At 43.2% G+C, this 12,093-nt stretch overlaps 1 protein-coding gene and 1 pseudogene across 9 annotated transcripts in view; one reads left to right on the top strand and one right to left on the bottom strand.

Annotated features, from left to right (window-relative positions):
* Window positions 1-12,093, top strand: part of Ogdh (oxoglutarate dehydrogenase) — a 66,467-nt gene that overhangs the window by 5,109 nt on the left and 49,265 nt on the right. For all 9 annotated transcript variants that reach the window (XM_021211147.2, XM_029545333.1, XM_021211145.2 and 6 more), the window contains one exon: window positions 2,312-2,559. In XM_021211147.2, the coding sequence (XP_021066806.1) occupies window positions 2,338-2,559 (222 nt within the window). In that variant the 5' untranslated portion in view covers window positions 2,312-2,337. Of the gene's footprint in view, window positions 1-2,311; window positions 2,560-12,093 lie in introns of those variants that run through there.
* LOC110330810 overlaps window positions 4,304-12,093 on the bottom strand; it is an 8,290-nt pseudogene continuing 500 nt past the window's right edge.

Below are 12,093 nucleotides of genomic sequence, written 5' to 3'. Positions count from 1 at the left end.
TTAAAAAAAAAAAAAAAAAAAGAGTAATTACTGTCTCTAGTTCAAAGAGAACAAGCAAGTCAGGCCTAGTTAGCAAGTTAGTGTCATTGATACCTGTGGCACTATCAGTAAAGTGCTTACTGGGCAAGGACCTGGGTGTGGTTGTACATGTTTTGTAATCCTAGGGCTGGGGAGGCAGAAGAGGGTGGATCCTTGGGGCTCCTTAGCCAGCAAGCCTACCTCATTTGACAAGTTGTAGACAAGTGAGCTACACTGTCTCTAAAAAAAAAAAAAAAAGAGTACAACACTTGAGGAGTAACATCAGAGATGGACCTTGGACCTATATACACATGTGCATCAGTGCATGCACCTATATGTACACATATTTATATTTAATATATACCCATTTAATAGATTATAGCTAATATGTAAGTATATATGCCATATACATAATATGTATGATAACATTTGAATGTTCCTGCCTCAGTCTCCAGAGTACTGGCATTACAGGTGTTGGTTTTTGTGCAACACCTTAAAAAAATGCCTCCTCACATCCACCCCCACTGGTCTATCTGCTTATTGACACCTGCCTAAATATTTAAGTTTATCTTTCCTAAGGTTCAGCCATTTAACACTTAAAAATACGTTTTTCTTGGTTCTGTTCTTTCAGGTTTTTTATTCTCTCATATGTTAGCATCCCCACTGCAGTAGGTTTCTGATGTCTGATCCAAGGCCTTGCCTATGCTAGTCAGGCACTGTAGCTTTGAGCTTAGGCTACTATTTCTTTTTTCATCTTTTTTCCCCCAAATACATCTTCTTTTTAAAATTGTCTCTCTGTGTGTTTATGCCATGTATATGCCTGGTGCCTGTGAAGGTTAGAAGGGGGTGTCAGATTCCCTGGATCTGGAGTGGCCCTGTGGGTGTTGGGAATCAAACCTGATTTTTTCTGAAGGAACAGTAGAAGCTCTCTTAATCATTGAGCCAGCTCTCCAGCTCCAATTTTACCTCTTACAGTTAAGACTTGGATCCACTTTGAATTTCGTATGTAAAGGGTTCTACATCTTTTTTCTTTTTCTCTTTTATTATTTATTCATTGTTTTGAGACAGTCTCATTATGTAGCCCTGTAGACCAAGATAGTTTGGAATTCAACTCTCCACCTGCTTCTCTCTGCCTCCTCCTGGGAATACAGGCCTGTACCACCACTCTCCCAGTGATGTGCTCTTTTTTTTTCCTTTGGTTTTTCGAGACAGGGTTTCTGTGTATAGCCCTGGCTGTCCTGGAGCTTACTCTGTAGACCAGGCTGGACTCGAACTCAGAAATCTGCCTGCCTCTGCCTCCCAAGTGCTGGGATTAAAGGTGTGTGCCACCACTGCCCGGCTGATGTTTTCTTTTTATTTCAATTTTTTAGTTTTTTAAAAATTTATATGTGTTTATTTTGCCTGCATGTACATAAGTGCACCACATGCATACCTAGTGCTGTGAGGTCAGAAGAGGATTCAAGATCCCCTGGAACTGGAGTTACAGAATGTTGTGAGCCATATCAATACTGGGACTCAAGCCTGGGTCTTTTATGAAAACCACAAATGCTCGTAATTGCTGAATCATCCCTCCAGCCCTAATGTATTATTCTCAATGTATTAGGCAAAGCCCCTGAAATTGTGTCTTGAGACCTGCCCAGAGTTTTCTTAACACATATGTAAGAGAGAAGGCTGAAGGACAGGCTACATATACTAAACTAATCTGAATGTAAATCTCAGTGTGGCTAACAAGCAAGTATCTGGTCATTTTTAGGTAGAGTGTTGCGCCATTTGCTGAAGGACAAACTGTATGATGAGTCATTTTAAGGAGGGCTTGAAGCTCTCTAGACACTTGTTCTGTTGGACCTAGGTTTTCTCTGGCATTTTATATTTATTTCTCAAGGGGTAACTTACTTGAGGATAAGCAAAGTCAGATTCTACTTCCAGTACTAAGAGCACAGAGAACACTCAATGGTTTCTGGATATGTTAGAGAATGCCATTTGCAGTTAACGATAATTCTTAACCAATCCTTACTGTCTTTCCTGTAGTCATTTAATATATAAATGTAAAGACCCTAAGTCAGATGGTAAAGCTTGCAACTCTGTCCCATCTCTGGGCTAGTCCAGGCTCTTAGGGGAAGTGGGTATGCCAGTCTGACAGTCATGCTGTCTTGCTCTTGAGCACGTGGGCTAGGCTCCGAACAAGTCATCAGCTGTTGTGAACCCTTTTAAGCTGGTATATTTTTCTTCAACAGCTGGGCGAGTTTTATCTCTTTATCGTTCTTTTAAAACTTTTCTCTCTTTTTTTAAACAGGTACTTGTGGAAGGCTTCAGGACAAAATGTTTCATTTAAGGACTTGTGCTGCTAAGTTAAGGCCATTGACGGCCTCCCAGACTGTTAAGACATTTTCACAAAACAAACCAGCAGCAATTAGGACGTTTCAACAGATCCGGTGCTACTCCGCACCTGTAGCTGCTGAACCATTTCTTAGTGGGACTAGTTCGAACTATGTGGAGGAAATGTACTGTGCCTGGTTGGAGAATCCCAAAAGTGTACATAAGGTAAGGCTCACAGAGTAGTTCCTCTGCTCTGTATGTTGGTCAGGTACTCACTGACTGCCAGGTAAGTGAGTGTATCCAGAAGAGTCAGTGGGCAGACAGGCAACTAGAACCCGGCCCCATCCGCCATGTCTACTGCGTCAGACTCAGTGTGGCCTCAGTGGAAGCCACAGTCTCTTGAGTTATATTCAGCAATGAGCTCAACACTCAGCACACAATGAAGCCTGTGTAGCCAGCCCTTCAAGGAGATGAGGAAATACAAGTGTGATGCCGCGAACATGTAAGGAAGCGCAAGACTGGCCCTCCGGGATCTCCCTGAAGGTTGCTTTAGGATGAAGCTCTCTGAAGAAAGAAACTCTGTGGGAAAGAATGGGACCTGGAGATGCTCTTCCATCCTGACTACTCTGAGAGAACATGTGTATTTGTGTCATTTTAAGCTCACCACATGTACTTTCTGTATAAACAGCTGTTTAGATCCTTGTGTTTCTATTTTTCTCCTGTCTTCGATTTCTCTGTATCATCCACATGGGCACTTTTCTTCTTAGACCCTTTTCTTTGATATTTGCCTGAACCCTTTCTGAGGGTGACTAGTTCAGACTATGTGGAGATGTGCTGTGTTTAATTGGAGAATCCCCAAACTATCACATTGTATCCGCCTCCCCTGGGCTAGCGCAAGCATTAGTGCCAGAATTGGTTTGTTCTGTTTATGGTCAGTGATTGTTCATGGGTTATGATGGTCATTTCTTATTTTTTGGATATGGAAACTAGCTTGATGCAGGGGTTGCAGTGTGGTGCAATGGTAAGAGTGTGCAGTCCACAGCTCCCCACCTGTTCTTCGTCTCTAAGTCTTTGGGAGAATGGAAGGAAATGACACAGCCATGATGATTGTCTTCATGGAGGCCATGCTCAGCCACGATGTTTGTTTTTACTGTGGACCAGGCCTATTTGCACTATTAAGTCAGTCCTCTTACCAGAAGGCATCCTTTATCCATTGACCTGCCATTAGGTTTTTAGTTTTTGTTTATTTTTCTATTTGTTTGCTTGTTTTAAATTCAGGACTTTATTTTGCAGGAGGGAGGGCCACACTTTTACCTGCTCACCCCCAAACTTTTAAATTATTACTGCTCTGAAATTCCTCTTCATTTTCTCCTTGTGGACTTTGAAGAAAGTGTAACCAGGGATCCTCTGAGCCATGTAGTTCAGGCTAACCTGAAATGTGTTAGGTTGTCCGGGTCGTCCTTGAACTCTGAATCCTCTTGCTTTCACGGTTGTAGGACTGAGATTGCAGGACATACACTGGCGTGCCTACCTACTAAAGGAGGAGATTTTGGGGGTATGATAGCTTTTGTTCTCTAAACAGGTGGATTGTATTCCTTGAAAAGGATTTTGTTTTGATTTTCCTTCTCCCTGCATGGTTGTGGTTATTAGAGAAAGCAGCATATGATAATTAGGGTAAGAGGGTATTGAAGAAAATCTGTCATAACACTAAGAGTGGGGCAAGAATGCTCAGCTACCATCTGCTTGCTCCCCATAGAGACTATTGGTGGTGGGATTGGTGTCTTGGGGGTCAGTCAGTATGAGCGTTTCTTAGAAACACTTTTGAGAGGGTGAATAGTATACACGTAGGACATTTTGTTCTTTAATTGAAGATGTGTGCAGGTTGAAGGTCCTTGGAGCAGAGTTTATGTCTGTATCTGTTACTGAGAGTTTGGGTTACTCTTACAGACTCAGGCATTGCTCTGCCCTGCTACCTGTGGAAGGAGGAGCAAGAGGGCTGATTGAAGGGCTGGGCCCACTAGAGATCCTAGTTGTAGGCTGACAGGACTTTGATCTCTCTTCTGCCTTGTTCACAGCTAAGTAGTCCTCTTCAAATTGTATTACACACACACACACACACACACACACACACACACACACACACACACATATTGCACATACATTTTTTGAGGGAGATGACCCATAATTTAAGTCACATTTTTAGAGATACCTATGACTATAGAGTGTTATGTCCTATAACCTTAGAAATACTTCATTTTGCAGGGCATGGTGGCACACACTTTTAATCCCAGCATGCGGGAGGCAGAGGCAGGTGGATTTCTGAGTTCGAGGACAGCCAGGGCTATACAGAGAAACCCTGTCTTGAAAAATCCAAAAAAAAAAAAAAAAAAAAAAAAAAAGAAATGCTTCATTTTATTAAAAATGCTTTGGGTCTGGGGAGATGACCCAGTTGGTGAAGTGCTTGGTGTACAGCCAGGAGGGCCTAAGTTCATACACACACACTACCCCCAGCACACACATTAAAAACTAGGCAGCTAGCATGGACCTAGTACTTGGGCAGGAATTAGAGGTCTTTGTGAGTTTGCCTAGCTAGCTGGCAAAGTTTAACTTGCCTTAAAAAATAAAATAGGAAGTGTCAAGGAAAATACCCTATGTCAGCTTCTAGCCTCTGCACATATATGTATGTGTATGAAAACAACACTCATGATGCTTGCCTGGCACGTAGAATCTCTGCTTTCAGTCCTTAGCACTTTGTAAACTGGGCATGGTGATGGCAAATAGTATTCTCCCTGTGTACTTGGGAAGGAGAGGCAAGAAAATGGGAAATCCGTCGGGCGTTGGTACACGCCTTTAATCCCAGCACTTGGGAGGCAGAGGCAGGNGGATTTCTGAGTTNGAGGCCAGCCTGGTCTACAGAGTGAGTTCCAGGACAGCCAGGGCTACACAGAGAAAAAAAAGAACAGAACTAGCCAAGCATGATAACACATGTGTGATCTCAGTAGTCTTAAAACAAGTGGGTAGTTGAGGATTGCTAAGCCCCTGGTCTTGTTTTTCTCAGGAGAGACAGGACCCAAGCTCCAGTATTGTATTCTGGTCTTTCTGATGCAGATCTGGTCCTTTTCCTTAGTGCCCTAGCACTTGTCTTGAAGATGCTGGTCACTGGTCCTGTTTTCCCCTTCCTGCCTATCCTGCCGTGGAGCTTTTCCCACAGCTCGTGACTGCAGCATTCTGCCCTTACACCTTCCTACTTCACAGTCTCCCTTCTTTTTAATTTCTTTCATTGATCCCCCTCCCTCCCTCCCTCCCCCTTTCCCTCCTTCCCTCCCTTCCTTGTTTTGTTGTTGGTTTTTGAGACAGGTTTTCTCTGTGTAGCCCTGGCTGTCCTGGAACTCACTCTGTAGACCAGGCTGGCCTCAAATTCATAGATCTGCCTGCCTCTGCCTCTGGAGTGCTGGGACTAAAGGTGTACACCATGAATCAGTTCTCTATGTGTCTTGCTTGTCCACTCCTAAAGTCCATAAGAACCATAGTTCAGGTGGTTGCTGCAGGAGTGAAGGACTCTGCATTCAGAAACTAGATGGAGAGCCATCACTTTCCTTTGACCTGTTGCCCTTTCTGGCCTGCCCCTCCTTCCATGCTCATTAAACAATTTTCTGTGAGTGAACTAGACAGCAGGGGAAAGACACAAGTCATAGTCCATATGACAAGTCACATTCACCTTTTCACTCCACCAGAGTGACACTGCTTTGACTGCACCTAGAAAAATAGGACCATTTCTATCCCTAATATACTTTTTCCCGTTTCTGTGCTGCCTGAGTGTACGCAAGGCAGGAACCTACAGGTTAGCTAGTCTAGCAGTCAGTATGTCCATTGTCTGGTGGTGGAGGGGGCATCCTACTGTGCTCTTTTGAAAGGGAGTGCCTATGCTGAACAGTCTACAGACACTACTTTGGTGCTCTTTTACTGGTTATTTCTGGGAAGAATTCAGAAAAGATCTTTTTTAATTAATTAAAATTTTTTTAAAATAAAAAAATCAGAATAGACTTGCTAAGAGATCTTTTTTTTTACTTTCTGTTTCTGCTTGTGGACGTTGTACATCGTGGTGCGGAGCCTAGTGCGCACCACGATGTACAACGTCCACAAGCAGAAAAGATCTTTTTTAATTAATTAAAATTTTTTTTTTTTTGGTTTTTCGAGACAGGGTTTCTCTGTATAGCCCTGGTTGTCCTGGAACTCACTTTGTAGACCAGGCTGGCCTCGAACTCAGAAATCCGCCTGCCTCTGCCTCCCAAGTGCTGGGATTAAAGGCATGAGCCACCACGCCCGGCTTAAAAAAATTTTTTTTTAAGTTAGGTCTCATTAAGTAGCCCAAGTTGGTCTGAAACTAGCCATGTAGAGAAGGCTTGCCTCAGAGATCAACCTACTTCTACCTTCTGAGTGCTGGGCTTAAAAGCATATGCAGCTGCACCTGGCCAGAAAACATTTTAGGAATGCCCTATGTCATTTAAAAGGCATTTCCTGGGGTGTTTTCTGTTTGTTTTGTTTTGTTTTGTTTTTGGTGTGCATGTGTGTGCACACATGTATGTGTGGGTCAGAGGTCAATGTTGGGGTCTTTTTTGCTGCCCACCTTATGTTTTGAGTCAGGGTTTCAAACTAAATTCAGACAGAACTTACTGATTGTGGACTAGCTGACTAGTGAGCTCTGAGAGTCTGCCTGTCTCAACCCTCCTCCCTCCCAGTGTGGAGATTATAGGCATGTGCTACCACACCCAGCTTTTAAATGGGTGCTAGGGGTCTGAACTCAGGACCTTGTGTTTGCATGGCAAGCATTTTATCTTCTAAGCTATCTCCCTGAACCCTAAAGAGTTTTTATTTTATTTGTGATTTGTTTTTATTTACAGGGTACTAGGAATTGAGTATGCACTCTAGAATGCATTCCACCATTCTTCCCTTTTTACTTTGTGGTATTAAGGATTTAACCTTGTACCTTATGGATCTAGACAAGTACTGTACCACTGAACTCTATCCCTAGCCCCCAGTCCCAGTTCATTTTTCAGTGTCTGTATATGTGTACATATGCATATGAATACTCATATGGAAGTCAGAGGTCAGCCTGAGGTCCTCAGGAGCCATTTATTCTCCTGGAGGTCATCGAGTAGGTTGAGCTGGATGGCCAGTGGGTGCCAGGCATCCCGTCTCTGAAGTCTCTGATGCTAGAAATAGGTGGGTGCTACTCTGCTGTTTTGTTTCTTGTTGTTTTGTTTGCTTTGTTTGCTGTTTTGTATGGGACATAGGGATCAAATTCAGGCCCTCATGCAAGCTTATAGTTGATTTTGAACAATTATGAAGATAATATATACTTAAAGTCTGTAGTCAACTTAAATAGGATTTCAACAATCAGGACTTGAAAGCTACCTGTCAGTGATCTTCAACATCTTCTACCAAGAGACACCAGCCCAGACTTGTGCCCAGTATTTGTGCTTCTAATGGGTATGCATTTATGGTTAACTAATTATGGTATCTAATGGGGATACCTATGAGCTACCTCCTGAAGGCAGCAGTAGTTGTACAGCAGCCTGTTCACTGTCTCGTGTGTCAGTTTGCAGATCACGGCCACTTGGTGGTGTGAGAACTATGTTGACTGGTGACTGTTAGCTAGCAGTGGGTGTGAGTTGGCTCAGCTGAGAGGGGAAGGAGAACCCTTGAACTTATGAAGGGAAGTGCAGATTGTTCTGAGCTGTGAGGGATGAGGAAGGGTAGGATTGGAGGTGGGGACTTAGCAAGGACTTACAACCTCAGCAAGTGGCAGGTTGAGAGAAGGCCCTCAGACCGAATAATATTTAGGTTCTAAAGGAATCTAAAAGAAGTTTCACAGTTAAGTCGAAAGGTGTTTGCGCCAGGCGTGGGTGGCGCACGCCTTTAATTCCAGCACTCAGGAGGCAGAGGCAGGCGAATTTCTGAGTTCAAGGCCAGCCTGGTCTACAGAGTGAGTTCCAGGACAGCCAGGGCTACACAGAGAAACCCTGTCTTGAAACAAACAAACAAAAAAGGTGTTTGCTTATTTTGTATTTTGTTAGGTGCCATGAGTGTGTGAACCCTCTTCAGTAGAGAGTGAGACTGGCCAGCAAGGCCTTGAGAACTAATTCAGGCCAAGTGGGAATGGAGAAGCTACATCTTTCAGGACACACTTTTTTGTTGTTGTTGTCCCCTTGTACTATATTTTAAAAATGAAAACAAACAAACAAAAAAATCAGACTAGAAAGGGAGAAACCAAAACAGATCTTAAGGGAAAGGAAAGCGCCAAGAATGAGGAGAGTTGAGTTGCTTATGGGCAGCTTATCCTGGAGCAGCCAGAATGTTCTCCTTGTGGGAAAATCAAAGAGCTGGCTTGGAAGTCCAAGAAGCAGCTCAGTTTCTCCACATGGCTTGGGGACTAGGAAAGGTTTCCTGAGGGGCCAATGCCAGTGTTTAGAAAGCATACGATAGTATATTATAGAGCCAGCCTGTTCATTCTGAAGACTTCCTGTACCTTGGCTTTCTCCGCCATTTGAGGCTTTCCTGAGGCAGGTCTTAAGCCCTTGAGACTTTTGTTTAACTCAGTGTTTAGGCTGGGAGTAGGTGGTGACCTGAAGACTTCGGCATTCTGCAAGAACCCTTGGAGCAGCAGCTTTACCCAGCTACACTAGGGCCCCCTTAAAAGGCCCAGTCACTGCTGTGAGGGTAGGCCCTAGCCAAATCAGGACAGATTACCACAGACAGTCCTTTTCTTTTTCTTTTTTTCTTTTTTTTTTTTTTTTTTTTTTTTCGAGACAGGGTTTCTCTGTATAGTCCTGGCTGTCCTGGAACTCACTCTCTACACCAGGCTGGCTTCGAACTCAGAAATTCGCCTGCCTCTGCCTCCCAAGTGCTGGTATTAAAGACGTGTGCCACCACCACCCGGCAGATAATCACTTTTCAATGGCCTCATGAGTTGTGTCAGGTGCAGTTCTGGGCCCATTCCTACAGACTGTCCTCAGTCTGCTTAAGAGTATGGTATGTTGCCTATAATACATCCCTATGGGAAAGCCTGGTTTCCAAGAGCATTGGTATAACAAACCGTTCCCAAACTGCACCTTTAAAAAAAAAAAATGTATTTATTTTATGCATGTGAGTGCTCTGTTTTCATGCATACCAGAAGAGGGACTCAGATTCCGTTACAGACAGTTGTGAGTTACTGATGTGGTTACTGATGTGAATTGAACTCAGGACCTCAGGAAGAGCAACCAGTGCTCTCAACTGCTGAGCCATCTCTTCAGTCCCCTTCACCAACTGCATCTTAAGTGGTATCAATGTCTCATAGTAGTCCCATGTAGCCAAGACATCTCCAGGTAGTCATTGCTGAGGTATATGGTAGTAGTTGCTGGCCTGTTCCTCAGTTGCTGCATAGGGAAGTTCCAGTGATAAGGAGGGGCTGCAAATTCCCTGAGATCTGGGTTCAGGTCTCATACTGCTGCTCGTTACATTGGTTAGAGCATGTTTAGAGACAGACTGTACAGGATCCTGAGAGATGGAGAGGCAGGGACTGTGTATGGATGGAAGATCATGTAGGACTGACTGGCTAGCCCCCAACCTGCTTCAATGTGATCTGATAATATGGCCACCTATAGTTTAGTACAGCATGCCTTCTATGAACCCTATAGGAATTACTTTGTTATTCTTAGATATCCATCACAATTTCATTCATGTATCCAAACAGAAAGTTTGGAAACTTCTGTCACCCATATTATACCATAAAAACAACATTATTGTAATGGCGCTTGTGTTCATTTGGTGTTTTTACTGACATCTAATTATGATTACTGTAGTTTTTTGTTAGTTTGGTTTTTTATTTTACTTGCCTGCTGTGTAAAATACCTCAGCTTCAAAAGTAGTAGGATTACTAGCATACTTCCATCAGGTCTCTGGTTTTCACTGGCTTATTGCAATGGGTACCAGTAAGCATGGATCACAGGACACCATGAGGTTTCCCTCACAAATGGGGTGGTGATGGGCAGTGGTCCTGCCCTGACTAGGAAAGGGGCTTCCTGCCTAGGGATTGAAGTGGATAGAAGTGTCCCAGGTTCAGCTCTTTCTCTTGAATTCTTTCAAACATTTGTAGTTTGCTTTCTCTGGCTACTCTCCCATTGATCTGAGACCTGTTCATATAAGGTAGTCACATATTCACATTTGAAATCATTCCCAGGACATTTTCTGGAAGAACTCAAGAGCCTACAAGTCAATAGATTCATAGGTTGGACAGCAGGGCTTGCCTTCATGTAGGTAGGTGACATTCAGTGGACCATTTAGGGAGTCATTTAGGGAGCATCTACTTGTCTGCCTTTTCATTGGGTCAGAAAGCTAAAAGGAAGCTTTCTTCGGGTTCTCACTCATTTCCCTGTAGCTTATATTGATAACAATAAGTATAATTAGCATTTGAACTTAATAATTGAGGGTGTATTTGATAGTGCTGGGCTTTATCAAAAATTTATCAATGGTAAGTAGGCCTTTGAGCCTGCCTCACCCATACCCCTAGATTATTGTCACATGTTCTTGGTTAGTCATTGGCTGGCACCAATACAGGACTACTAAGTGCTTTTGGTTTTCTATAAATAAGGTAGGAGCTCACATTTCATTTTATTTCAACCATAGTATTAAAATTATTTGCATTTGAAATCTGCCCTAAGTTATCCTGGCAGAAAGGTTATGACCCTAAGCCCACTTTAGGGTTGGCAGGAAGATACAAGCCCCTCTTCTGCAGGCTCCCTCCTATTAGCATTGGGTGGCAAAGGTTATCCAGTGTTTAGTGTGGCTTCCCACGAGGTGGATAACCATGGGCCCCCACGTATTGAGACCTGCTTTCAGCATAGCCTCCTGGTCTGGTTCTTCCAACACCACCTTCCCTTCCCGATGTATCTGTTCAGTACTCAGTGTTCTTCAGCGTGGGGTCTGTCGTTCTGCCTTCAGCTTCTGGAGATCCACCTGCTCTACAAGCCTTGGGGCCTGGGCTCCTCTTTAGATGGGTACCATCTCTTCTCAGCATTTGTATGCTCTGTGCATTCTGTAAATTCACAGTTACTTTCCTTGTCTCTCGTGAGAATAAGGAGCTCATTTAGTTTGTCTTCTTGTTCCCAAAACCTTAGAGCATGATGTAGATAGTTGGCCTTTCTTTTAAATTTTCTCAAGTTATACATTTTGGCATCAGTGCCTTATCTTATGGATTCAGTCGGCTTTCTGAATCTGGGCGTTTAACTCTTTTGATGTATTTAAGGAAGTTTTCAGCTGATTTCTAAGTACCCTTACCCTTTCAGCATTGGTAAGTACCCTTACACTTTCAGTTCAAGGCCAGCCTGGAATATAGAGGGAGACCTTGTCTCAAAACAAAAACAGTGTGTGTTCCCCCCCCNCCCCCCCGCTATACAACTCTTTTAAATGAAAAAAAAAAATGTGTATTTTGGACTACTGTAATGGATCGGTTAGTGGAGCAAAGACATGATTTGATTCCCTAACATCCATGTAAAAAAGATGCCAGTGGTCAGTGCACACTGTAGTCTCATCACACCTAGAGGGGACGTGGAGACAGTGGGATCTCTGGGACTTTATTTATTTATTTATTTATTTTTCTTCAGCTTTTCTTACTTTATTAAACCATACTAATATTCTTTCTAGGACAAAAATACAGCCAAGGATGCTACAGTGAGAGAATCTTATTTTTATGAAAGAGACGTCACAAAGTGCTCTCTT

Source organism: Mus pahari, chromosome 13 (genome assembly GCF_900095145.1).
Source record: "Mus pahari chromosome 13, PAHARI_EIJ_v1.1, whole genome shotgun sequence".
Taxonomy (NCBI): domain Eukaryota; kingdom Metazoa; phylum Chordata; class Mammalia; order Rodentia; family Muridae; genus Mus; species Mus pahari.
This window is presented reverse-complemented; position numbering and strand designations above follow the sequence as displayed.